A 24,986-nucleotide genomic window follows, 5' to 3' on the forward strand; every position below is an offset into this window, starting at 1 on the left:
AAAAAAAAAAAAAAAAAAAAAAAAAAGACAAGAACAGTCTGTTTTAGCAAAGCTGTGGTTTCTTGATTACCTTAAAATGTGGAATACCACTGAAAGAAAGGCAGCTTTCTGCCCCACTCCCAGCCATGCTTTGCCTCCACGCTAATGAACTTGGGGCTCAAAATTAGGATACACGTTTTCTGAAGGGTTAAGTTTCAGTCAGACTAGTCTACTCATCTGGTTCATCAAATGGCTACCCAAGGTGTGGTGCTGGTGCAAGGACGTGGAGTTGGCAGCCAGCGCAGGATTAACGCTTTGGGCAATGGCACGTTTTGCAGAAAGGCTTAAGTCAACCATGCAACTACATCTGGTTTCCCTCTCCCATCATTCAAGTACACAGATAACGAGGTTAACCAGTCTGGGGAAAAGAAAAAAATCTATACAAGTCTATTACCTAGAAAACATAATTTTTCTGGTGCCGTAAACTTATAGGAGATAACGTGATCATTTGATGATAAAAAGGTTAAGCCAAATCTTGTATTCTTGTCCATAGTCACTGGCACAATGATTTATCCTGGGACATGAACTGTTTAAGCTGAGATACTACTCTAAAAGCAGCAAACCCCCCACAAACCAAAACCATCCAGAAGGAAAACGGTGTTCCCAAACCTCGCTGGCCAGTTTTCTCTCGAAACAATATTTGCCTCAAAAAGCATCAAGCAAGCCAACAGCTTCCAAAGTCAATTCAATCGATACACATGTGTATTGAAATTTATGGTACCTGGCTCACCCTGGTCTCTTTTGAAAGTGTTTACAGTGTCATTAGTAAGAAATGAACCTAAAGGAACAAGGCTATGCAAGCCGAGTTTCTTTTCTATCCCCCCTTTCCATTCTAAAATCCCAGGCTTTTAATCTTTCAGACATAAGTAAGTAGCACACGCTGTTGTACCTCCATGCTTAGGGTGCCCATATTTTAGCATCTATAAGATCTCGCTTCTACATCGCTTTTAGTCCTATGACTGTCCAAAGTGGGATTAAAAAGGAAATCTAGTTATGCAACACAGCCTGGGCTGCCAAGAGATGCTGTTTGAACAGACAATATCCCAGGCAGTCCGGACTTTCTGAAGCAACATTCATGCTGCCAGTCAGTGGGAGAATCCTGCAGGGACTCTACAAAAAGACCAAGTCTGTATTTCTCCATGTGTCTATACAGACAGACACACAGCCCACCTCAACAGAATGTTTAACCACAGAGAAGTTACCCAGCAAGAAAAAAAAAAAAAAAAGAAGGGGCAGCAAAGCAAAGGAGAATAATTCCAGGCAAGCAGCTTTTCAGCAACTTCAATATTTTTAATCCTATCTCTTGTTTCTTGTCCTGCTGTTACCAACTTTAGGGGGAAACTTAGCAGGTTGTTAAGAGACATCAATAAGGTATGTCACAGCATCATGTAGGAATCCTTCAAACAGCAGACATAAAATTAAAAGAAGAAAATGTTGATGGTAGGCCAAAACCAAAAAAAAAAAAAAAAAAAATCAGTCATTAGCAAATCCCAGATGCTGCAAAAGCCAAACCAGTGTGTGCACACGTGTGTGCTAAGACATTCAGGGCCAAGTCCACCAAGAGAGATGGGTTCCATAGCAACTTTTATGCAGACAGAAAGCATCATAATTCTCTTAACTCCAGAGTTCTTAAGATCTTCAGAGAAGATCAGACATTTGATTTTTCTTGCAGTGAATCCTTTTGAAATCGTAGAAATGGCTATGATGTCTTGGAATTATGCAGTACTTTAAACTCAAGATTGTAATGACAGCAAAGAATCTTTTTTTTTTTTAAAAAAAAACCCCATATTCTCCGATAATATTACAGTTGTACGATTTTGTAAAAAAAGAGACCACAGACTGCTGAAATAACCATTTAAACATCATCAGAACCAGTTTCCCCCACAGGAATTTTACATTTAGAAGCAATTAAGTCAGACGAAAAGACATTTTTTGTCATGCTTAATGATGATGACTACAGAAAGGAGATTTCTCTTTGGATAATGAGAACATGAAAAAAGCTGTGACATGCATGTACTGTGTCTTGCTCTGACCTAAAGGCAAAACCGGGTGTTTCTTACCTGCTACTGAATTTGGCCGTGGCATAAGGTAAAGAGGAATAGACTGCACTGACTGGGACAGGACGGTCTCCAGGTTCCTCTCCGGGATTTTGTTCAGGCTGTAGGTGGAGGCCGTCATGTTCTCATCCACACGGTACAAGCAGGAGTCCATGCTGGATTTCTGGGACTGCCAAGGTTTCAGGTTTCCTCCAGATCCAAGTTCTTTACTGCTTTCCCCTCCATATTTAGTGCGTTCCACATTTTCGGAGTAGCTCGTCAAAGTAGCTTGAAGGAAGAAATTATAAACAAAATGAGTAACAAAGAAAGAATGGCCTGCACACACGCTGCTCTACACTGAGTTGTGCAATGCAAGAGCCAAAAATGATGTTCATCATATTTTCCACATTCCCATAAATCAGCGATTATGGAATTTAGTTTAATGATACTGTTTCTGCTTACTACTTCTAAAAGAACATTTAGGCTATAATGTTTTGGCTCATACTGTTAAAAGCCATTTGTAATCACAAAGAGTATTGAAAATTATGTGCAGCATTGTATTCGAATACACAATTCCAGAAAGAGCAGAAACTATTAAGGGAAAAAAAAAACAACACTATCAGTGCTTTCTCGTATCTTTTAATTTGCATCACAGTCGCCACCTTTTCAGGGAAGGTTTGCAGAAGTTTATAACCTTGCAATGCCTGACACTGAAAAGCTGCAGGCACAGAAAGCCCCCACCTGACTCGCATGAACAACCAGCTCTCGTGGATTAGTTGGGTTCAGAAACTGAACCAGATATCTCGTTTGATTGACAGCAGGTTTTTATGAAGCTTTAACTGTAATCCACACATATTTCCCTTATATTATTTCATTTTACAGATCAGGATTGTTGCTGTATTGACTTTCACACTGGGACGTGACAGCGCTATGCTGATCCACACCACTAACAGCTTCTCCCTGTCGGTATTTTCTCTCCTGGATTCTGATGCAGTTATCCCCTGACTGTAACTCCCTTCGGGCTGTTGACTTTCCTTTCATCTTAAGTCTCTCACATATTCGCTCAAGGTCATAATCAGATCTCTTAGGCATTGAGAGAAGGTCCCAACACCCATACCAGCTTATCTGAGTGTGTCAAACCTGTCTGCTCCCTAACCTGGGGTGGGGGCAGAGAGGCAGACAAAGGAGGAGAAGGGGGGGAAGCAGAGATCACAAACCAGAGCTCACTATACTCTCGTTGTCCCAATCACACACTTTTCCACTGTTAGTCAAAACCCTGAAATTCAACTCGACTCTGAATTTTCTGAAGCCCCAGATGCGCCCTGTGCTTGTAGATCTACTTGCTAAATTCACTGAAATCCATCATTTTCACTTAGTGATGGTAAATACCTTTCCCAGTCCAAATTCTCTTCTAATTTCTGTGCCATCTGTCCCTGGAAACAACAGCGTGGATCTACGCTTCTTGTCTGCACCACAAATCACACTGTAATGTCTCCTCACGGGCAGCCTACTTGTCTTCACAAAAGCCCGTTCCTGAACCAAGGGAGATGCTGACTCATTAACAAACAGCACCACGTTAATTTTTCTATTGATAAACACAAACAGTAAATTACTCCAAAGACTCACATGCTTTTAGGCTAAAGTTTTTCCTATGCCAAGTTTTAAGAGTCAGCCACCTAGAAAAGAAGTTCCAGCCAAAGAGTACCTAAATGAAGATGCCATCTAACTGCAAATGGGCAAGGGTTATTTTGTTTGCTTTTCTAAATGCATCCAGAAGCAGAGAACTACTTATTTTAGACAGCTGTTTACATTTTGAGTGCAGGAAGAATTTCACTGTCTAACATTAGGCATTCTATTGAAATTCTCAGAAATTGCCTTATAGACCTGACAAAATATGAAAGTGATGACACTGAAATCCAGGGGCTCTGGGTGGCTCTTCCTTGCCAAGGTGCCAAGCAGACTGCTGGATTCTATCCCCACTGCAAAACCAGGAACTTCAATGACCAAGGACTAATCTGGCTTAATTATACATGTTAAACGATGTTGTAATAGGAACCAGAATTAACTGCTTACCTCCAAAATCACAAAATCATCATTAAAAAAAATTTTAAAAAATCAAGACCTGTAATTCTTACTGGGCCTGTTCTTTATCCATCCCAACAAGCTCCATGCAGCTTCAACCTTTACCCCTATTTCTATCGTTTTATTTCTCAGTATTGGGTTTCTTGTCTAGGCAGTGGGATCAGCATCTTCATATCTCATCAAGATTTCAAATCTTGGTTCCAAAATCTAGTTGTTTGTAACATATTTTGAAATTTAAACCAAGACACGCAACCGCTAAGAACTAGTAGTTGTTTGTTGGCATTTAAACATAGGTTTGCTGTCAGGTAAACACGTTAACACTTTCAGAAAATAAGATAAGAACAAGAAACATATGTTCACAGATTTCTCTTGTTACCTTAAATTGTTTACTATTGAGAAAAAGGTTTGATTTCTACAAAAAAGGTGGATTTCTACAAAATCTCCATTTCAATGTCTGGATCTGCAGTGCTAGGCATACTATGTTGTCTGTTTACAGAAAAAAGTAATCCACTGATCCATTAAAATCTATTAATTTTAAAAACCTATCTCAGTATATGTCTAATTAATCTTTGTAAAAACATCAGCAGCTGAAATCAGTCATCAAACTGAGGAAAGCCAAAATAACTGCGTGTCAAAATAAGTTTTCTCTAAATGAAGCTACAAAAAAAAAAAAAAAAGAAAAAAAAAAGAAAAACAAGCTAATAAATCCTGCTGGCCCCTTTTCTAATCGTCAATTTGTGTTCATTTTAAATGTAATTTTCACTGTTTTACACTGAAGCTGTTTCATGTGCAAACTCTTCATTGAATCAGGTATTTAGGATTGTTCCCTGCGGATTAATTTACCTTCTGAACAGCCCTGGATGATATAAGTACTGCTACACAGGCTGGAAGCGATTGCTCTATGGACTTAATCTCTTCTACGAGCTATTTTAAACCAAACCAATTTTGACTTTATTTAAAAGGCAAAAGCATAAGGTTAGCTACGAGCCAGCAACATGAACTGACATGCAGAGCGTTGTCTCCCGGGGGGACTAAAGCTTACCAACGGCACAACGCAGAGAGCTGCTCAGAAATTACAACCTCACCACCAAAATTTGAGAAAGCAACACCTAATTTCAGAAAATTCACATTATATGCAACTACGAAGGTTGGTGCAGCGTGATACTCAGAGGTTAAAAGTTGGCAATGCAAAGTTGGAAAATACGAAGATAGCTCAAAGATCTGATCGGCCTGGAGGTGGTCAGCAGTTGGTCTAGATGATCACTGCAGGTCCCTTCCCATTTAGAATATTTTTTTCTATTTTATTTCTTGGGCAGAAGGAACTTCGTGACAGTCCCTGATAGGATCAAGCCCACAAAACACCTGCAACCAGAAGGATATCTGCAAAACAACATTATTTCTGCAAGTTTGCTGTATTCATACCCTAAACTTTGCAGAACTGCAGAGGGTATTCTAGGACAGAGCCTGTGCTCGCATGGTTCGGATGTGTGAGCACATCTCCCATCATCTCCCGCGTGGGCCCCTGCGGTGGATGAACTGTGCTTTACAGCAATAATCTCTTTAGAGGGTTGCATGGGGAATGAAGACCCACCCTCGGGATGAATCCTTCTCGCAATCACAACAGGACTCCTGTTGCATCAATAATGTACCTAAACCATATCTACACGTTAAAAATATTCAGGGCCTTAATCCAGATGCAGAGAAGCTGCTTGAAACGGGCAAGAGCAGCTACAGACTAACACGACATCACTGTCCATACTTCTATCATCAGGCAGATTGTTGTATACATAGAGAACACCAGCATATCAGATTATACTAAAAATTAACTCTCAAATTAGGATTCCTTCTGATATTATTACTTTGGTTAGATTAAACATCTAAACCACAACACGAGTATTTTGCGCTCATCCTTTGAGATCTGCTACGCTCTGTAATTCATAGCTCTGGCTCTGGCTAACACAGCTGGTGGCCTGTGGAAAGGAGAGCCCAGTGATGAAAAGTCCCCACGGACCTCAGTTATACATTATGTTGTTTAAATAGTGTCAGTGCTAAAAGGGGCTGCAGGAGCAGCCTTGGACTCAGCTTAACCCACACATGAGAAACCTGGTATCGGAGGTTTTGATCACTATTAAGATTTCAGGGCACAGGACACATTCAGGGCTTTGCAGGATGAGGGGTGACGCAGCCTCGGAACAAGGAGAGCCCCTGTCCCCGAGGGGGCTCACAACATCCCTGCCACTGGAAACGACAAAGGAACCGTCACACCAATGGAGAGAACAGAATTAACGCTTTCTTAATGCAAGGTTTAAGAAAGAAACATTCCTTCAGACATTGACAGAAAATTTCTTACGATTCCCATAAATTTTTTACAGCGAGGGTGGTGAGACACTGGAACAGGTTGCCCTGAGAAGTTGTGGAAGGGTTCAAGGTCAGGTTGGTAACCTGGTTGAAGATGTCCCAGCTCACAGCAGGGAGGTTGGAACTAGATGAACTTTAAAGGTCCCTTCCAATCCAAACCATTCTGTAATTCTATGAGTTTTAAAATCCACAGATACCTAATTAACCAAAAGCTCAAAAAAATTCAACCTCTTCACGATAGCATGCTCTAAATTTGGGAAAGATAAACTGATGACCTCAAATCTATCAGAGAGCAAGAATTTTTGCCTTAAGCCATCTGCTGAGAGGCAGATCTTTCAACCCAGAGTGTCAAACAGACGACACCCAGCGCATCAGGTTATGTGATGGGACAGGTCCAGCTGGGGGTGCCACCAAGGGAGCGTGCTGGGATGTGAGGGGCTGCGGAGATGCCATGAGAGAACACGCGTTTACGTGAGGCTCCTTCTGCTGCTGAACCCAGCCAGAAAGCTTAACCGTGGTGAAAAAAACCCCAAACCCACTGCAGTGCCTGGGCGCTGCTCCACCAGGGGTGGCTGGTGGTGAGCACAGCTCTCTGGAGCAGCAGAGACGTCGCTGCCTCGTGGAGGCACAGAGGGGATTATCGCAGGGGATGGAGTGAGATGGGGTGGCCATGAGAGCCACACCCCGAAACCTAACAGCCATGCCACAACATCTGAGGTTCTCTGTAGCACTGAAGTCATACCACATGTATATAAATATAGATGGGTACATATATATGGGGTTTTTCTTAAATATATATATATGTTTCTTAAATATATATATATATAAGTATCTCCAGTCTCAGCTGGCACCAGTCTCAGACCATTTTAGAACGTCACACTATGACCTGAAACACCTGAGTGCTGTAGAACACATTAATGAATAATAACATGCAAAGACCCTGGAACGAGAGGATGCAGGCAGCCCAGTGCCCCTCTGCAATCCCTCCACAGCTTTCTCGGAGGATTTGCCACATCTCTTTCCACAAGATTTCAACGCTGCCCTCTGTAACAGCACCACCTGCATCAGCCTTGAGCAGCACAGACGGGGCATCTCTGAAGACACGTGGACTTTGATGCCAGAAAGGGATCCGGACACTGGAGTCATTTTACAATCCTACCTTGCTTTTAGTATTCAAGATTTACGTCTGCATTTTCCTTGGCAGAGGACTTGTCTATGTCAAGCTTTCATTTTCAAACTTGGCTTATTTCCCTTGGTGAAACATTTTGATTAGAACTTTTTGCAAGTAACATGGTTTAAAATATTTTTATTTCTCTGGGAAAAAAAACAGAACAGTATCAAAGCAGCAGTTCATCCAAGACAGCACCATAGATGTCACTGCAGCCAGTATTACACTTCTGAGAGAGTTTCATGTATTTACAGGATAGCAAATATTATTTCTCATTTGGTTGCAAGCTGACCTATGCCCTGGGGCACGAGGCTTTCAACTGCACTTGTCTCAAGTCAAACACGCGAGGGGATTTTAACCATCCCATCCAATTCTCCTCGAGGCGGATATCATGCCTGGAAAACATCAACCTTTACGTTCACCTTTCAGATGGAACTGCAGGAGAAATCAGTTTTCTATAGTTACCACTTTATGATGACCAACAGCTGAAACACTAATTATATGTAAAGATTTATAATGTCTCAAGTAGGAAACGGGGATTTTGTGGCTTTAAAGAAGTAACTGCAGCAAAGTAAGAAGCTTCATACTCTGCACCGAAGTACTAAAGACACTCAGAGCAACTCTGCAAGTTAACCTCATTTCACTCATCTCCAGTAACACACTAAAACACAACCTGCCTTATGGCATTAGAGATGTCCTAGCTAACGTGTACAAGGAGGCAAGGAGTAAAATTAACTTTTTACCCTAATCTACATAAATTTTCATAAACTCAGCCACAAAAGGATACCCCTAAACATAGCTGTGTTGCCCCAGACTGCTCCGGGGGGGTTCAGCTTCCACACTGACAAATCTGGCAGGCAGGAATCATAATCCCAAACTTTTCCTGAGGGAAGTTGGCAGCCTTGGGCAGTCCCTTGCAACCTGTGCCCCAGCAGCTCCTGGAGCACTCGGTGCTTTCATACGAACATTATTCTCTGCTGGACACCATCAGCCAGTGAGTTTAAGGCTTCTCCATGCAAAAAACTCCAAACCCGTAAGTCTGCCCTGCTCAAGCCTTGAGGTCAAAATCCGTACTGCTCTTGGTATGTTTAACTTCTCTTACAACACTGGTCTCAAACGGGGGGAAAAAATATAAATCACTGGCTTAATTCATATAAACAATCCTGCAAAAAGACAGAGATTAAACAGGTAAACCCATTTCTGTTTCAAGCCTCGAGGTATTATAAATCACAGTAAACACACAAAAGGTCTTGAAACATAATGAAAAATACCTTGACAGTAGCATCATGTTGACCCTATATTCCTTCTGTTCTAAATCTGAATTCCCTGCTGCACCAGCTGACAAATGGGATGAAGAATGGTATGAATGCCTCCAAGGGCTCGTACCTGCCTGCTACTCAGGCTAGAAATGTAAGGCCTGGGTAAAACAGCATTTCAATCGAGCGAGACACTCCCACCAGCGGAGCACACCTCACCGCAACCACCCTGAGACAGACTGGAGCAGCAAAGCTTCAGTTTATAAACTGCAGTTTATCACTTGCAGCAACAAGGTAATGAATGTTTTTAAGCACAGCCCACTACTGTAAATACTAAAGAAATTGGTTAAAAAGGCTCCACATCTAATACAGAGGTTGCAGTCTTGATGGCTGATTTACCAAAGCATCATTAAAAAAAAAAATAAAATTACATGGTCTTAAGTCCTATTATTTAAACATATCCCTCTCACAGAACCACACACACATCTGGAGGAACATCTCTGCGACAGCGACGCACTGAAACGATGGACAAGAGCTTACCAAGTGCAGAAGTGGCCCCGAGCTGCAGGCTCTCCTCCTTGCCCAACCCTGACCCGTATGCTGCGCGTCCCCTCGCGGACCTACACCTCGCTGCATCTGTCAGCTACTGAGCTGAACAGTGGAGCCCTTGAAAGTTCAGAAGAAAGAATGCACATACACATCCCTTGAACCTCACATCAACTCCCATCACCCCCTCCATTCAGTGCCCTCGCTGCTTTGTCCATCTTTTATCGTTTTGGATCCTTCTTTATTTTTTCCTGGCTCATCAACATCAGTTCACCTTTTTTTCCTTCTTTAGCACCAGCAAGGACATTTTTAATTCTTTTTTTTTTTCAGTTCACCACAGTCTTGAAACTGGTTTTAAAATTCTAAGGTTTAAACAAGATATCAGAAAGGAGGCAAGTGTGGGTGTGTGTGCACAAGGGGAGGGAAGTTATTTGTATACTTGGCATTAACTTTTTGGGCAAGCTTGGATCATTATGAAGCTTTTCGTAACAGTGAAGGTTAAAATCCTGCTGCTCTTAAAATAAAAGCTGAGAGTCCCATCTAATCTCATGTCATCAACAGCTAAAACATTAAAGAAAAGTCACTTATCTCAGTATCCAAAATAACACCGTGGGAGTTGACAACACTGAAGTTTCCTCTAGCTGTCTTCTGATCTGTCTTTTCAGTTTATTCTTTCTTTCGATTTTTCACTCAATTTTTTTCCATCTACCAGGCTGGACCATAAATTGAAGCAAATTTCACAGTTTGAGCATAACATCTGTTCCATGCTGCTTCCTTTTTTTTTTTTTTTTTTTTTTTTTTTTTTTCCCCAGTAACGTAACAAACACCTGTAGCAGACCCATTATCTATCCAGTATTTACGGGCCAGATTTTGATATCAAACTCAACCCTTGATGCCACAGTGGCTTAACTGAGAGAGGGCAGAACTGTTGTTTCATGACTTCATGGTTTCTCACTCCTGACACCAACCATGAATCATGTCACACGTGCATGCACACGTTTGCTTTCTGCTTAATTTGTCTTTTTAATGAAATGGAGAAAGAATTGAATCAGGATTCAGAGACGGTGTCCTTTTGTACTTCGTGTGGTTGGGATTCTATGACCCTACTAATCTTGCTCAAGAGCTGATGAGACATCTGATAAATAGGCTCCCTTTTCACCTCCTAAACTGTCAGCCCTGTCACCTGCAATATGCAGATGCATTAGTGAACAAAAGCTCATTATTCATCAATATTAGACATTTTTCAGGGAGTTCCTCCTTTGGGGAATGAGCCCAAATGGAACCTGGCTAGATTTTAAAAAAAAAAAAAAAGGATCTGTAATTCTTAGAGGTCTTATTCATTATTAACACAGCATTTCATAATACTGATGAGAATGTCAGAATTCAAATGCTTTAGCTGTAAGATCACAAAAATATTTAACCTGAGTTAAATATATCTTGATGTATCTTTTGAGTTGCTCTTTGTTCCCTTCTCAAAGCAGTTAAACTTGCAAACAAATCTATCTTGTTTTATTGTCAGCAGCATCTATTCTGCTTAGCACGCAGTCTCGATGAATTTATTAAGAAACCTATTTTTAACACACAAACACATAAATCTGTAGAAAGCAGCAATCTGATAAAAGCTCAGGAGTAAAAAAGGAAAAAAAAAAAAAAAAAAAGAATAAAAAAAAAAAAAAAAAAAAAAAAAAAGAATGTGAAAAAAGCTACATGTCAGGGACCTCCAGGAGGGGACAGGGGTCCTTTACATGTCATTCTTCATTGTAAAAATCCACAAAATCGAGGTGAAGGCAACTGGTCCACGTGGTACTAGACCTATCCCCACCACTGTGGCAGTGGTGGAGGAGGGTTTATGCAGCTCACTGGTTCCCCTTTAAGCCGCCTTAACATCACACCTCCTTCCCTGCTCAAGATGATCCCCCAAACAGTTGAGCAGCGAACACAGTGGAGATCATCACTGGACTCTACATTCAGAAAAAGCACGGCCCCGTTTCATATCAGAGTAAATTACAGCACTTGTACTGGAAGATTCAGCACGGATTCTTTTAATACCCTTGGGACACTGCTGCTAAATGACAAAAGTGCTGCTTGAACATCACAAGCACTTGGGTAAGCTTTACATACTGGCAAGGAATGTTTTCTCGTTTATTTTTCAGGCTTGCTAAGATTGCTGGAGATTTTTTTGTATCTGCTGCATTTAAGCAGCAAAACTTGACAGTCCACTTCTGTGGGGATCTGAAGTGCAAAGTTCCCCCATAGCAGCACGTGATTCTTTGACCAGTTTTCTTTTCAGTAGCAGATTTTTGAACATTAACAGTTGGCTGCTTTTATATAGTGAGAGCCAAAAAATCCTGGAAGCTGTTCAGAGGTTAGAGTCGGGTCAGCATTTTCACCAGCCATTCTGTTTTACACAAAAAGGATTTAGTGGCTTCCAGGAGAAAGGGCTGACTTGCTCCTATCTCTCCTCCTGGCTCACCTCCTCTCTTCCTTCTCCCCCCTTCCCCCTTTGCTTTTCTTTTACAAATAAAAGTGCCTAATTTGAAGATCTGGACCTTGTAACATCTTTTGTTTCCTTTTCAACATACGTAGACTGAACTTCCCTTTACCGGAGACAATCTAAACTTTCAAAATAAGTCTGTTCTAACCCATGTGATGCATTTATTAAAGTCATCAATAAGCGTGAAATAGTCCCTGTGCTGTACAGATTAGAGATACGACACGCTTATTCTCTAATAATTGAAATTATATAAGAGGTGACATACAAATGGACAGGAATAACTCCAGGAGGACAAGTCATCAGAGAAATCCTGACTGGTTAAGATCTAGCCTTTACACCCGGATTAGAACACCTAAATGCCCACTCTGCGCACCTCAGTGGATAGTTATGCTCTTAAGGTAGTTAATTCAGGGTCTAAAGAGCCACATTCTGATTTAACTTTGACAATTTAATGCTATGCCTAGCAATAGATATGTAAAATGAGCTTAACACGTACAAGAACATTTTATGCTAAGCAAAATCACATGGAGAGAAGCAATTATGCGTAACGGTGTAAAGACTGACTTCCCACCTTGATTAACTGCTTTCTGCCCGTTGCTAATTCTCAAATACTTTACAAATAACACATTAACATTCTGAGACACGTGTTAAAGCTTCTGTGTTCTTAACACATGGAATTCAGTGGTGAGATCTGGAGGCGATGCTTGTTATAGCTCAGGACTGATAGGTGTCAATGATCAAGAGATAACAGATCCGAACAGATCATAGATCAAAACCATAGCAAAAAATGAAGATTTAAAAAATATATTTGAGCTGCCTATTATAAAAATACACCTTCTTCTTGGAGCTAATAGCATAAATCACTTCTTTGGAAGGAGCAGGAGGGACCATGACTCAGGAAACATAAAATACCCAGGGAAAGGTTTGCTCTTCCTACACATAAAAACGGCACAAAAACTAAGGAGCTCTGACAAGGAGATCTCTGACAGATTTACACTTTTGAGGTACCACGTGAAGCTGCTCAGACCGAAAGCCACGTCATCACAACCATCCTGGCAGAGAACAGACACGAACAAGGGATACGCATACAAGAAGATCTGTATCCAATAATTGAGGAATTCAACTGAAAGGGAAACCTGATCCCTGACCCTCCAGAAACAAAGGAGCTGATGTGTTCCTAAGCAGAGAGCAAAGCTCGAGGTGGGCTTTGCTTCCTACACGTGGACAATTTGTCTGCTCTGTTCTGTAGTGAAAATAATTTTAGGGAATTGCTGTCACGCAGAGAGCACCTTTCAAAATTGTTGCACACTCAATTCCCATCCCAACGGGAGGGTAATGACCAAACCACACATCCATCTCCCGCGGGGAACCAGCCTCCCCTCGCTCAAACTGACCTTATGCTTGCTGAAGACAGCGAAGGTACAGAAAAACAAACTTAGCAGAAAACTTCCCAATTTTTTCGCTGCTGGAAAGTATGACTGCAGAAGACCATTTTCCCCACAATTTGTTACAGCTGTTCAGCTTCTATCAAATGCCAGAATAAGGTGGTGTTGAAAATGTTATTGTCAAAATAAAGAGAGGGAGGAAACAATGGGAGAAAGAGGCTCTTGTTTTCCTTTGAGTGCAAACACTAGCAGAAGAAAGCCTTGCTTTCTGAAAGCCTTGAAAAGTGCTTCCCCTACTCCACACCAACATATTTTTACACAACTCTTCCATCTGGGATACATTAACATAGCCTTGGGATAAGCCACCTTCTATTATTTCCAAAGTTTCCATGGCAAAAATCTAAGTTCATGACAGAAGAACCTTGAAGAGAGAATCTTCCTTGTGAAGGGTGAAAAAAAAATGTTTCAGACTTAAAAATTAATTGCCACAGACCTACTGAAAAAAGGATAGGGTAGAAAGTCTGAGCAAAAAGATTCAACACCTTATCACGTCAGGAACTGGATCATGCTGACGCTTCTCTGACACACAGGTGTAGCAGGAAGGACACCTGGACCTCCTCTGGCTTTCACGTGGACAAGAAAACTCCAGATGAAACCAAACTGCACCAACCTATGATTTCATGGCCTTCACGTTGGCACCTGCCAGCCGACCACGAGGGCCATGAGCCCAACACGATAGCGCAGCACCCACCGACAAATCTCATCAGTAAGAGCAGTTCAGAAAAGCCAAGAACATGCTTTTTTTTTAAGGATTCTGCTGCTACGCTTCAGGTTTTGCTCAAATCTGAAGACCTGCTTCACAGCTCTGCCAGAGGTAAGACCCGTCTGGAATCAAGGATCCACTTTTACTCACCACGATCCTCCAGCCCAAGCAGGTTTCAAGGGGCTGCTGCTGGGCAGGGTGAACGAATGACGGTGGGACATTATGAGCAGAGAACGAAGCCGGTGTGATACCGCAATGACTTTTCCCAGAATTCATTAACCTACTTTGGTATGCTGCTCAGAATAGCTGATATATTTGCATTTTAAGATCATGCAGGCAAAAGTGCTACAAAGGTTGCTGTGGCATAAAGGAGCTGAACTAAGCCCAGATTTCCTGATCAGCCAAGCAAAATATTAATCACAACTAACCTCCCTAAATTATCAACCTACCTTTTTTTAAAATTTTTTTTAAGCCCTACATAAACTGTTGGCAAAGCAAAATCTTCTTAGCTGGATAAATACTCAACATAAAACACACGGCAAAAGCAAGGACCATCCTGCCTGGTGATACACAGGCATTACTTCTCTCCCATTGTGCCTTTAATCTGTGTTCTATTTTCTCAAGATCCTTTACACTTGCAACCTACAGATCACTCAAATGAAAAACTTGCTACAGCAGCTACAGAAATTCACTGAAATTTGAGTTAATTTAATCCATCTCCTGCCCAAGGCTGAGTTTAAGAGAAGCAGTCATTTTTGAGGCACGGAATCACTGATAAGGTGGCAGTGACAGTCATGGGGCACAGAAGGTAATCAGTCTTTCATATTTATAAAAATATAATCCAACAGTATTTGAACTATGAACGTGATGCCATCATCCATTCTCTTTCCTCTGACATCAAAGCTCAGTGGCTATGGATAAATGGCATTAAGGAAAATGCTGAAAAAACAGATGCCTGTAAAATTACTTGAGGTGGTAGGAGGGGATGGCAGTCCCAAATAACAGCCACTGCCTGTCACCAAGATCATCCCATCTTCCCTACTGAACCAAAAAGGTTGCGTCTCCCTAAATTACCATCTCCACATTCATAAATGGGCACGGGCAGCAGCTGAAGGAGAGGATAAAGAACAAAAGCTAAACTTGGCAGCAAAAGCCCAACAGCCTCGCTAGAATTAAAGGAGGCAAAAATGTGTTGGGTGGAAAGATTGCAAGAAGCAAAGAGGTGAAGATGGGATGAAAAAATAGGGAAAGCAAGATAAATCTCTTCCTCTTTCACCATTTAAACCAGTTCCATCAATTCATTTACTTGGCAACCTCACCCATCCCCATTTTCACCAACTCTAGGTAGTTTTACCTGTGATGAACGGAAGATGGAGGATTGCAATTCACCTCAGTCACTGCAGCATTAACTTGAATAACGCAAACCCACGTGTTACTATCTCAAACAACGTTTGTTCACCCCACCCAGCCGAGGAGCGCCCGGTGTCAAGCCGAGCGAGGAGGAGGAGGAGGAGGAGGATGGCAGCACTCACCGATGATGCCGCTGTCTCTGCTCTCCAGGGTGGAGGTGGGGCTGGTGACGGCGCCGTAGGTGCAGTCCTTGGCGGTGACGCTGGTGCTGACGGGCGGGAGCGTGGAGCAGGGGCTGCTGGCGGGCGGCGAGGCCGTGCTGCTGGTCAGCGTGGAGCAGGGGCTGATGCGCTGCGTCACGGCCGAGCTCTGGGGAACGGCAACAAGACATCACTCACCACAGCCCGTCACTGGGTGTGTGTGGGGGGGAAAGTCCTGCTATAGCTCACGCATGAGGATTTGCTTTGTAATGTGAAGTTAAAAAGGGTTTTGCTCTTCAAAATTCAATTGCCCACTGGGCCACCCCACATCTGTGGCAAGCGTGGAGACACTGGGCTTGTTTCCTACTGCACGCCTTGGAGATTCCAGCTTAAACATTCAACAGGAGACCCAGAAAGCATGAAGCAGTATTTACCCAAAGCCTGATTCCATAATTTATTAGGAATTTTGATCATTTTGTTAGTATTGAAGTAAAAAAATTATGATAAAGCGAGGTAAATTCTGTGCCTCTGTTTAAGTGGAGATCTCCAGGGTGGTAAGCATACAGCATGGTCTCACCTTTACTTACAGCAAGAGACAGAAAATCCCACAAAGACCTCTGGGTCATTTCCATCTGCTCAGAAACCTCCGTGGGGGCTGCAATTTTGTTTTGCTCTGTAAATGTTTCCTCCATTCAAGAAAAACAACAGTGGTTTTACACCCTCGCAAAGAGGAAGCTCGAAATCCCTTCTCTAGATAGGAGACAGCCCTTCCCTGCCCAGACACGCTTTCCCAACCAGATGAAGTTTAAAAAAAACCCCAAACAACTCAAAACATTATAGGGAAATGTTGCTTTCCAAAGGCAGTACAAAAGAAAAAAAAAAAGCGCAGCAGCACAAAAAAGATGCTGTTCTGGAAGTTATTTTGGAAAGACCCCATAAGACACTGTGTGCAAGAAACCTGGAAGAGTTTATAGATGTGATGCAGTGTATGGAGATTAGTTTATTAAGAAAACAAAATCATTCCTGACTTCAATTTGAGACAAGGTGCAATACAAGACAGAACCCTTGTTTTAACCACAGGCTACTGGCTACACAACCTTCCTGGCAAGGGGTCCTCCTGCTCTGGAGATCTGTCCTAGAACATCTGCAGGCAACAAAACTGCTGCAGAGTCACGGGAGGATGGCGAGCGCTGGGGGGGGCTCACCAGCCACAGCGCTGAGCAGACGCTCCTGCGTCCCCAACGCAGCAACTTCATCGCCCTTCCACTGGACTTCAGAGCAGTCATCTGGAAATAACTTTAAAACGGGCAAATTCAAAACTTCCACCAACCCCCGTGCCCCAGACCAGGCGTCCTGTTCATGGGGAGGGTGTCGGAGGAGCAGGCACCCCCGCGGTGGGTCCTTCTCCCCACAAGTAGAAGAGGATGCATAAAGCAAGCTTAAAAAAAATGGGCTTCTGAATGTGTGACCCCCCCCTTACATTTATCTTTTGGCCTCTGCAGAGGGGAGGTGACCCCATCTCCCCCTTGCTCAGGGGACACTGCAGAACACTGCGGTCCAGAATTAGTTCTCACAGGGAATTAGTGACGGAACAAGAGGGAACGGCTGGAAACTGCAACAGGGGAGGGTCAGGCTGGGCAGGAGGAGAAAATGTTTCCCAGCAAGAGTGGTCGGAGAGTGGAACAGGCTGCCCAGGGAGGGGGGAGTCCCCATCCCTGGGGGGGTTTAAGGGCCGTTGGGATGAGCTGTGGGGGGATGTGGGGTAGGGGAGAACTTTGTAGAGTCGGGCTGAGGGTTGGACTCGATGATCCCGAGGGGCTTTTCCAACCTGAGTGATTCTGGGATTCTGTGACACCATCATCTCTTGCACTGCTGCTGTTTCCTGTACCCTCTGCAGACAGTATTTCATTCGTTGTGGTAAAATGATACTGGTCCCAAGGAAGGAACAGCAGAGGTTAATTCCCCATCTGGAATTTGCTTAAATGAGATTTCTTTTATTCTGTGTGAATGCTTCCCTAATAATTGCACGGATTTGTATTCCCTTCTCCATGTCATTTGAACCCAAGGTGATCACAGAGAACGTCGCGCTTGCGAACTGCGGAACAGGTTTGACATCTAATTTTTTTTCTTCCTCACTATTTCATACTTGAAGCTGAAAAATGCCTGGGATGGACTTTTTTTCTAAGTAGAACATGTGAAAGATTTACTGGTTTTTAAATTAGAAGGCAGATACATGTATGGCTACCGGGAAGTGATCTAATTTGCCCAAGGTATCCCAAAGGAGCGTGTAAAAGTGCTTACTCAGAGTGTAACCACCCCGGTGCTGGGAGGCAAAACGGAGCGTCCCTGCCAGTGGTGGGACGGGGCAGTGCCGAGGCAGGCAGCCCCCTCCACTGCCTTTGCTTTCACACCACCACGACTGCATGGATCTTAATGACAGAGTGCCCCAAACGTGGATTAGCACATCAGCAAAGCAGGGACAGAGTGCTAATGCGACAGCTCCTTGGGCATGGTTTTTATATTAGAGAGATTGCAACACAGTAGAAAATGAACCGTGTATTTCCGTGATAATTTATAATCTCCCTCCAGTATCCATATAAAATACCCACCAGTGAAGGAGACGGCTGCTACCACATCATCATCTTTTGAAGCTCTCAGGAGAAGCAAACCAACACTTTCCTCTCCCCATCCAATTTGTGGTGCCACTAGTGGGTCACGGTTATTGTTATTTTCCATTCTTTTATGTTCTAGGTACTTAGAAATACATCTCTCTTTTCCCCAGTCGCCTTCTAGGAATTGGAGGCAAGCTGACTGCTCTATAAATTCTGTCTCCCTGTATATTCTGGTTTCACACATTTGTTACATCACCTGTCACGCGCCCTCTCCCTCAGTGAACCTTTCTGATCTTCTCATACTGCAATCTTTTCTGATGTCTACATACCATATTGATTTTTGTAAATCTGTTTTTAATTTCGCAAAATTATTTCTAGCTCATTAATTCTAGTGGCCAAATTAAAAACTATTTTGTCTGTCAGTATCCAGTGAAAATATTCCGTTATTTTCTCCCTCTTAAAACTGCCAAGGTTTATTATTATTATTCATATAACCTAACACAGGGCTCTTTTTGGATTGCTGCTATGTATCAAGCAGATGTTTTCACTGAGCTACGCACTACAGTGGGACTGCCTCTTCTGATTTATCACAGCTGATTAGACTCCATCAATTCACCTGAGCTATTAAATTAGCTTTTTTCCCCAATATTCATTTTCTTTAACTCACTGGCGGTACAATGAGCTGCAGAAAGTTTAAAGTAATATTAATTTTTGAGGTTCAAAGGCAGCCAGCGGCATCCTGGGCTGCATCAGAGGAGCAATGCTGGTGGGTGAAGGAGGTGACACTTCTCCCCTGCTCAGCCCTGCTGGGGGAGGGACCGCACCCAGGACTCCCCAGTACAAGAGGCAGATGGGGACACTGGAGTGAGTCCAGCAAAGGACCACGGCGATGACTGAAGGACTGGAGCATCTGACACAGGAGATATTCAAACCCCAAGTGGAGATGGTCCTGAGCAACCTGCTCTGAGCTGACCCTGCTTCCAGCAGTGGGCTGGACTGGATAACCTCCAGCGGTGCCTTCTAACCTCATACTACAGCACCTAAAAACTTAATCAGCTCACACGTGGATCTTCCAAAATGCAAAGCTTCATTACTATTATAAATTCTTTAAGGTGAGGTTTTTCTGTGCCCCTGTTTCAACTGTTATTTTAAAGAAATCCCTGCTGAAACTTATCTCAGTACTAACAAAATAACATCTGCTAACCTTAAGGCACAGAAGAATTACACTTTAAAGAAAATTAAAATTCAGTGCAAGAATAGTCCACTCATCTTCCCTCCAGCTGATAACACTATTGTTTCACAAAATGCCAAAAGTGATATAAGTTCTTTTATTTGCAGTGTTATCAATGCAGCTCTTTAAGAACAAGCTACTTGCAACTGGAAATTACTAAATAACACAGTGTATCACTTGGCATTGAGTGACATGTTTTATTTTTGTAGTGATATAGAAAAATGTTCCTCTGTGCAAGTTTTAAATATAAATTTCCATTGACAGAACATTCTGTATTATTATTGCTGCTGTTTCATCTGTCACATCTTCACTAAGCTTTGAAAAATTACACTGTTCTGTCATAGTCTCATTGTCCTTTGTGCTTCTCTGGCAGCCAGTGCAGTTAAAAAATAGTCTCCCAAAAAAAGTAGGAGAAAAAGGATTTATTCTTCAGCATTTGTGATCTCTCATTAAGGAGAGCATGATTAAGAAAGAGACAGCACATAAAACATGCAATTTCACAGCAATCTGGATTAGAGAATATATCCTTTGACACATTCAAAATAAGGCCATTGAATGAAAATGCAATGTGCTGATTTACAGATCGGGGCAGTTTTTGTGAAAACACCTCTATTTCTTATCTTCACTTTAGCTCAAGCATTGGTGAGATTGCAAATAATTATTTTCTCGCTTGAGAAGGCAAAGCATGGTTGGAATAACAAGCAGCAGCCAAGTCCCAGCTTTTGATACAAAGAACGTTTTCTTTGCCCAGGCCATGTAAATTAACACATTAAAACCTAGAAAATTGTTCTGATTTTTAAATTCGAGTGCAAACTAGTAGTCAAAGTCTCAATCAGATTTTAATTAATCAATGATTAATGGCAGAATTAATCTTTGCAAATCCCATAAATGTCTCACTGCATGATTTTCAACACTACTTTAAGGAGGGTAGCTGAAGAGATTCAATTTGGAAAGGAGAGTTGGAGAGGTTTTCAGAAGATGTGCTGTCATTCAGAAGCAGCTTTAGACTGGGCAGGATTTGTGCACAGCTCCTGAGACAGCCAGTGGTAGGCGGGAAAAGCCAGCCAAACTGTTAGATGGAGGAGAGCCTCGTGGAAAGGGTTGACTCGGCCTGGAGAAGAGAAAACTGAGCTGCATCTACGGAGACCTGCAGCCTTCCACTCTCTGCAGCGGGCTGTGGAGAAGACACAACCACACTCTTCTCTGAAGCACAAGGACCAGACACTGCCCTCACAGGTTGTATCAGGGGAAGATGGTGTTAGGTAGAAGAAAAAAAGTCCTTCACAATCGGAGTTGTCAAGCCCAGAGAACCTGTTGATTCTCCATCCGTGGAGATCTTCAGAACTCGGACAAGCCCTGAGCAACACGGTCCGGCTCTGCAGCCAGCCCTGCCTTCAGCAGGCACCTGGGCGAGGTGACCTCCAGAGGTCATTGCCAACCTCCAGGATTTTGCAATTCTAGGCAAGCGCTGACCGCAGGAGATGCTCACAAAGAAATTTTTAAAATTAACTTGGTAATTGAGGAACCAGCCTCCCTTTATCTTCACCAGCACACGAACAGCATTCAAAGGCCTTGTAAAACTTTTTCATGCAAAAATTAGCACACAGCCCAAGATATCAATCTATTTTAGAGGACAAGTCTCTGCTGTTTCTCTTTAGATTTTTCTTTTATTTATTCTCCAAAGACATCTTTTGCTTTAGAGAAAAGATGGGATTTTAATTTTTGTCAAAAGGCAACAACAAAAGGAACCATTTATAGTAGAAAGCTCTGCTTGCCTTTGAAGTATTCAGTTCAAATAGGTGGCTGTTAAAAGTACATTTTCTAGCACAATGTACAGTAAAGTACATTTCAAATCCTCCACAACTTGCATAAAAAAATGGAATGCAAGCGTTAAAAGCTTAATGAAAGTGTTAAAGGCAAAAACTTTACAAAAACACATTTCTTGGCTCTCAAGCATACTTCAGCTCCCGCAGAAGATCAAAACCCTCTTGGTGCAGTCCACAGTGTGGGACTGACAGACCAGGCTGACAGACCCCCTCCACCCTGCTCCACGCTCGGAGCAGCCCCGGGCTCAGCGGAGCAACTTGTCCCCGAGTTTCCTTCCACGTGGCACAGGCTGGGAGGGAGATTCCCTTGTGTCACCAGGGCCACGACGGGCATTCAGCCTCAATGTGCAGAAACCATCTCTTGGCTGCCATTTTTCACTGTCTTTTTTTTTTTTTTTTAAGGAATTCAGGTTCTCAGGTCAGGTCCTCTGACTAATGCCTATGGTGAAAACTTAAGTGACTTCTGCAGAGTCATGCAATGACTCTGTTCAAAGGAGAGAGGAGTAGAATCAGGCTTCTGAGTTTTATGCTATTCTGCTACATACTGGACTATCCATCTGTCAGTTTAAAAAAAAAAAAAAAAAAAAAGAGGAAAAAGCTGTCTCCTAGTTTCATTCTCATCTTACCAACACTGTTGGGAGTGGGGACATCGTCCAGGCTTGAGGATAAGGAGGCAGAAACTCAGGCGGTTTCTACAAAATCTACACTGTAGTCCTGAGCTTTTTGCCGTTATGCTTTTCAGCCAGCCAGCCAGAGGGGATGTAACAAACTCCATCACAATAAAGATTTTATGATTTGCTTTCTGTATCTGTTTTCAAGCATGAAATCACCTTGTTCCGCAAACATGAGCAAAACTGTGACTATCTGTAAAACCGGGCTATTGCCACTTACCTCTCCTTCCCGGAGAAACTGTGAGCCTTTATGTAACATTGCTAAAGTACTTTTGAAATATTGCACGTAAAATGCCATGGAAGTACAGATTATTTTGGTCACTATAATCTGATTAGAAATGCTACCCACTCCTACAACATTTGCAGAAACAGAAAAACAACAGAAGCTGTTTCACACGGTAGCAGCTGATCCCTGAAACATGTACTGCTGCACTGTAATGATGATTCACCCTTTAACGAGGAGATACAACCTTTTACCTCATAACAATTATTTCACCATTATGAGACACTCAGCTGCCATCTAATTAGAAAATAACCGCTCTCTCACATGCTGCAGTTGGATATAACCCATGATGCTGCTGTACGAGCAGGAAGGACTGGAGGGGTCGTACCTGGTTCTCATCCTGCACCTCCATGCTGTACTGGGGCCCTGGCTGTACCTCCGTGACTTTCTCTCCGAGGAGGAAGCCCAGGCGAGTCATGAGTGTATTTGCTGCCTCATCTACGGACGGAGGGGGTCCCAGCTCCTGCTCAGTGTCACCTAAACAGGAACAAGAACAGATTCAGACAGGAATTGCTTACCTTGGCTACTGCTCGGTGGTTTTATCAACAGAACACCTCTAACTTTCCATGCTGCAACATCAGTATCCGGATTTTTCAGGTTATTCCTGTTATTCAAGTCTGGTTTAACATTATATGCTGGTCATCAATTTTAGGGTACGCAGTGCTCCAGCTGTCAATACATGTTTCTTCTAACATTAGCTGTAATTTCTCCCCTTCTTGCTCGCTATATTCTCAGCACCTCCCGTGGAAGTAAACACAGCCACCTAGCTTTCCCCATACCAGAAGTACCGGAGCCACCAGGGAATGAGATTTCCTGGAGCAACCATGGAGAAGGGAGAGCCTTCCCTCTCCTTCCTCACACAGAAACTACCTCCAAGCAGAGGTACCTTCCACGAGAAACCAAGGCTACCCGTGTCATTTTGAAAAGCACTCCACAAGATGCAGAGCAGCCAACCCGTGCTACCAAGTGGTTAAGGGCAAAGAATGGGACAAAAAACCCACATGAATCTTCCACTGTCTTCTGCTGCTCCTGACATGCTCATGGTTACGTAGAAAGTGCTGCTCTCCAGACACCAAACCTCCTTGTGCAGTCAAGTATGAGCATGATACAAAGCAAAGTCCACCTGCCAATTCCCCATCAAGTTTATGACACAGGTCAAATACAACATTCCACATAAATTTCCTAATTTATTTTTTCTGCCATCTGTGGGAAGAGCAACACAAACAAGCTAGCAATGCACACTGAGAAAAAGGCCAGGCATGTATATTGGCATTTCTGTATTTTTTAATTTTATGATTTGTGGAGGTTTTTGATTTGTAGTATCACAAAGGTAAGTTGGATTCTGAAAGTCAAGTTCTTCCCTGCTCACACCAGCAGCAGTATTAAAACCTGAAGGTCAAGTTCTTTCCACGTTACACTGAAGCAATACTGTGTTTAGTGCAGTTGTAGGAGACTAATTAGGATTTGAAATTAGTCTACAGTTAATTATTCATCCGATAATGTATTATCTGGAAAAGAGCCCATCTCCATTTCTCAGCTCCATCCTGGCTCAGGGGTGCTCCAGCACTCAGCCTGAAGCTACGGTAAAAAAACCCGTTACTTTAAACATTGCTTTTTGATAACTTTAACTGAACACCATAAATCACAGAATCTGGGATACGTATGAGACCTCAAAAATTTAAGCCAGCTTCTTCCAGAAACTCTCATTTAAACTCGTAACGTACAACGCACGGAAGCGTAGAGCAATTTTTTGGTGTCTCACCTGCACTACTGCAAATTAAAACCCTGGAGCATCCCAGATGCAACCGTGTCTGCATTCATAAGCACTGTCAACTTTGGGAGATGAGCATCTGGAGCAGTCCTTACATGGTGACTTCACTGTTATGAAAAGGGATTATATAGTATGATAATAAGCGAAGTTATTGAATCCCTATTGTACTGATTTAAACAACGCTGACGTGAATAGGATAGATTTAAGAGAGACAAATTTAGATGGATGGCCCAATTTTCTGAACTGCTGACCACCCACATTCAGTCTGTGGGCATTTACTATCTCTGGGAGTCAAATCCAGAACAGATACATTTACGTAAAATGCAAATTATAGAGACTTTTATTTCCAAGGTTATTTTTTTCTTTAAAAAAGTAGACTTTTAGAACTTATCCTAGATATCTCTATGTAGGATGTGGCTCTGTTCACAATTATTAGAAGTTTATTATGCATTCCCCATTCTGTCTTCAGAACACACGATCTTAGTAACACTCAAATGGTGCTGGTTACACACCTGGGCAGGAAGGACAAACTGGGTCTATCTCTGCGTTGCTCACCCAGGGGAGGATTTGGGGCGAGTGCCCAGCCTACGTTGGGGCAGGCTGCTGGGCAGAGCCACTTTCCTTCGGCTCAGTGCTAGGAACCCAAACCAAACAGAACCACCTGCTCCTTGGAGCTGGGTTTAACCTTGTCCTTAAACCTCACTTCTTTTACACTACCCCTAAAATATCTCCAAGGAGCACAAAGCTGTCTTTCACGTGTAAAATAAAGAAAATCATGAGCTTATCCCAGGTTACCGCATAAGAACACAGAAGACAGAGAGGACAATAATTCTCTGCTGTGGTAACAGCCCTAATTCACCTTTGAGATGCTGCTCATGGCACAAGGGATCAACAGCTGCGACTGAAGCACTCGAG

General features: G+C 42.7%; 1 protein-coding gene across 1 annotated transcript in view; it reads right to left on the reverse strand.

Moving 5' to 3' along the window:
* TANC2 (tetratricopeptide repeat, ankyrin repeat and coiled-coil containing 2) overlaps positions 1 to 24,986 on the reverse strand; it is a 272,868-nt gene that overhangs the window by 86,576 nt on the left and 161,306 nt on the right. The window contains 3 exon segments of the mRNA XM_026864615.1: positions 2,100 to 2,363; positions 15,660 to 15,846; positions 22,629 to 22,777. Of these exon segments, the coding sequence (XP_026720416.1) occupies positions 2,100 to 2,363; positions 15,660 to 15,846; positions 22,629 to 22,777 (600 nt within the window).

The sequence above is a fragment of the Athene cunicularia genome (assembly GCF_003259725.1).
Source record: "Athene cunicularia isolate RWA chromosome 27 unlocalized genomic scaffold, athCun1 chr27_part1, whole genome shotgun sequence".
Lineage (NCBI taxonomy): Eukaryota > Metazoa > Chordata > Aves > Strigiformes > Strigidae > Athene > Athene cunicularia.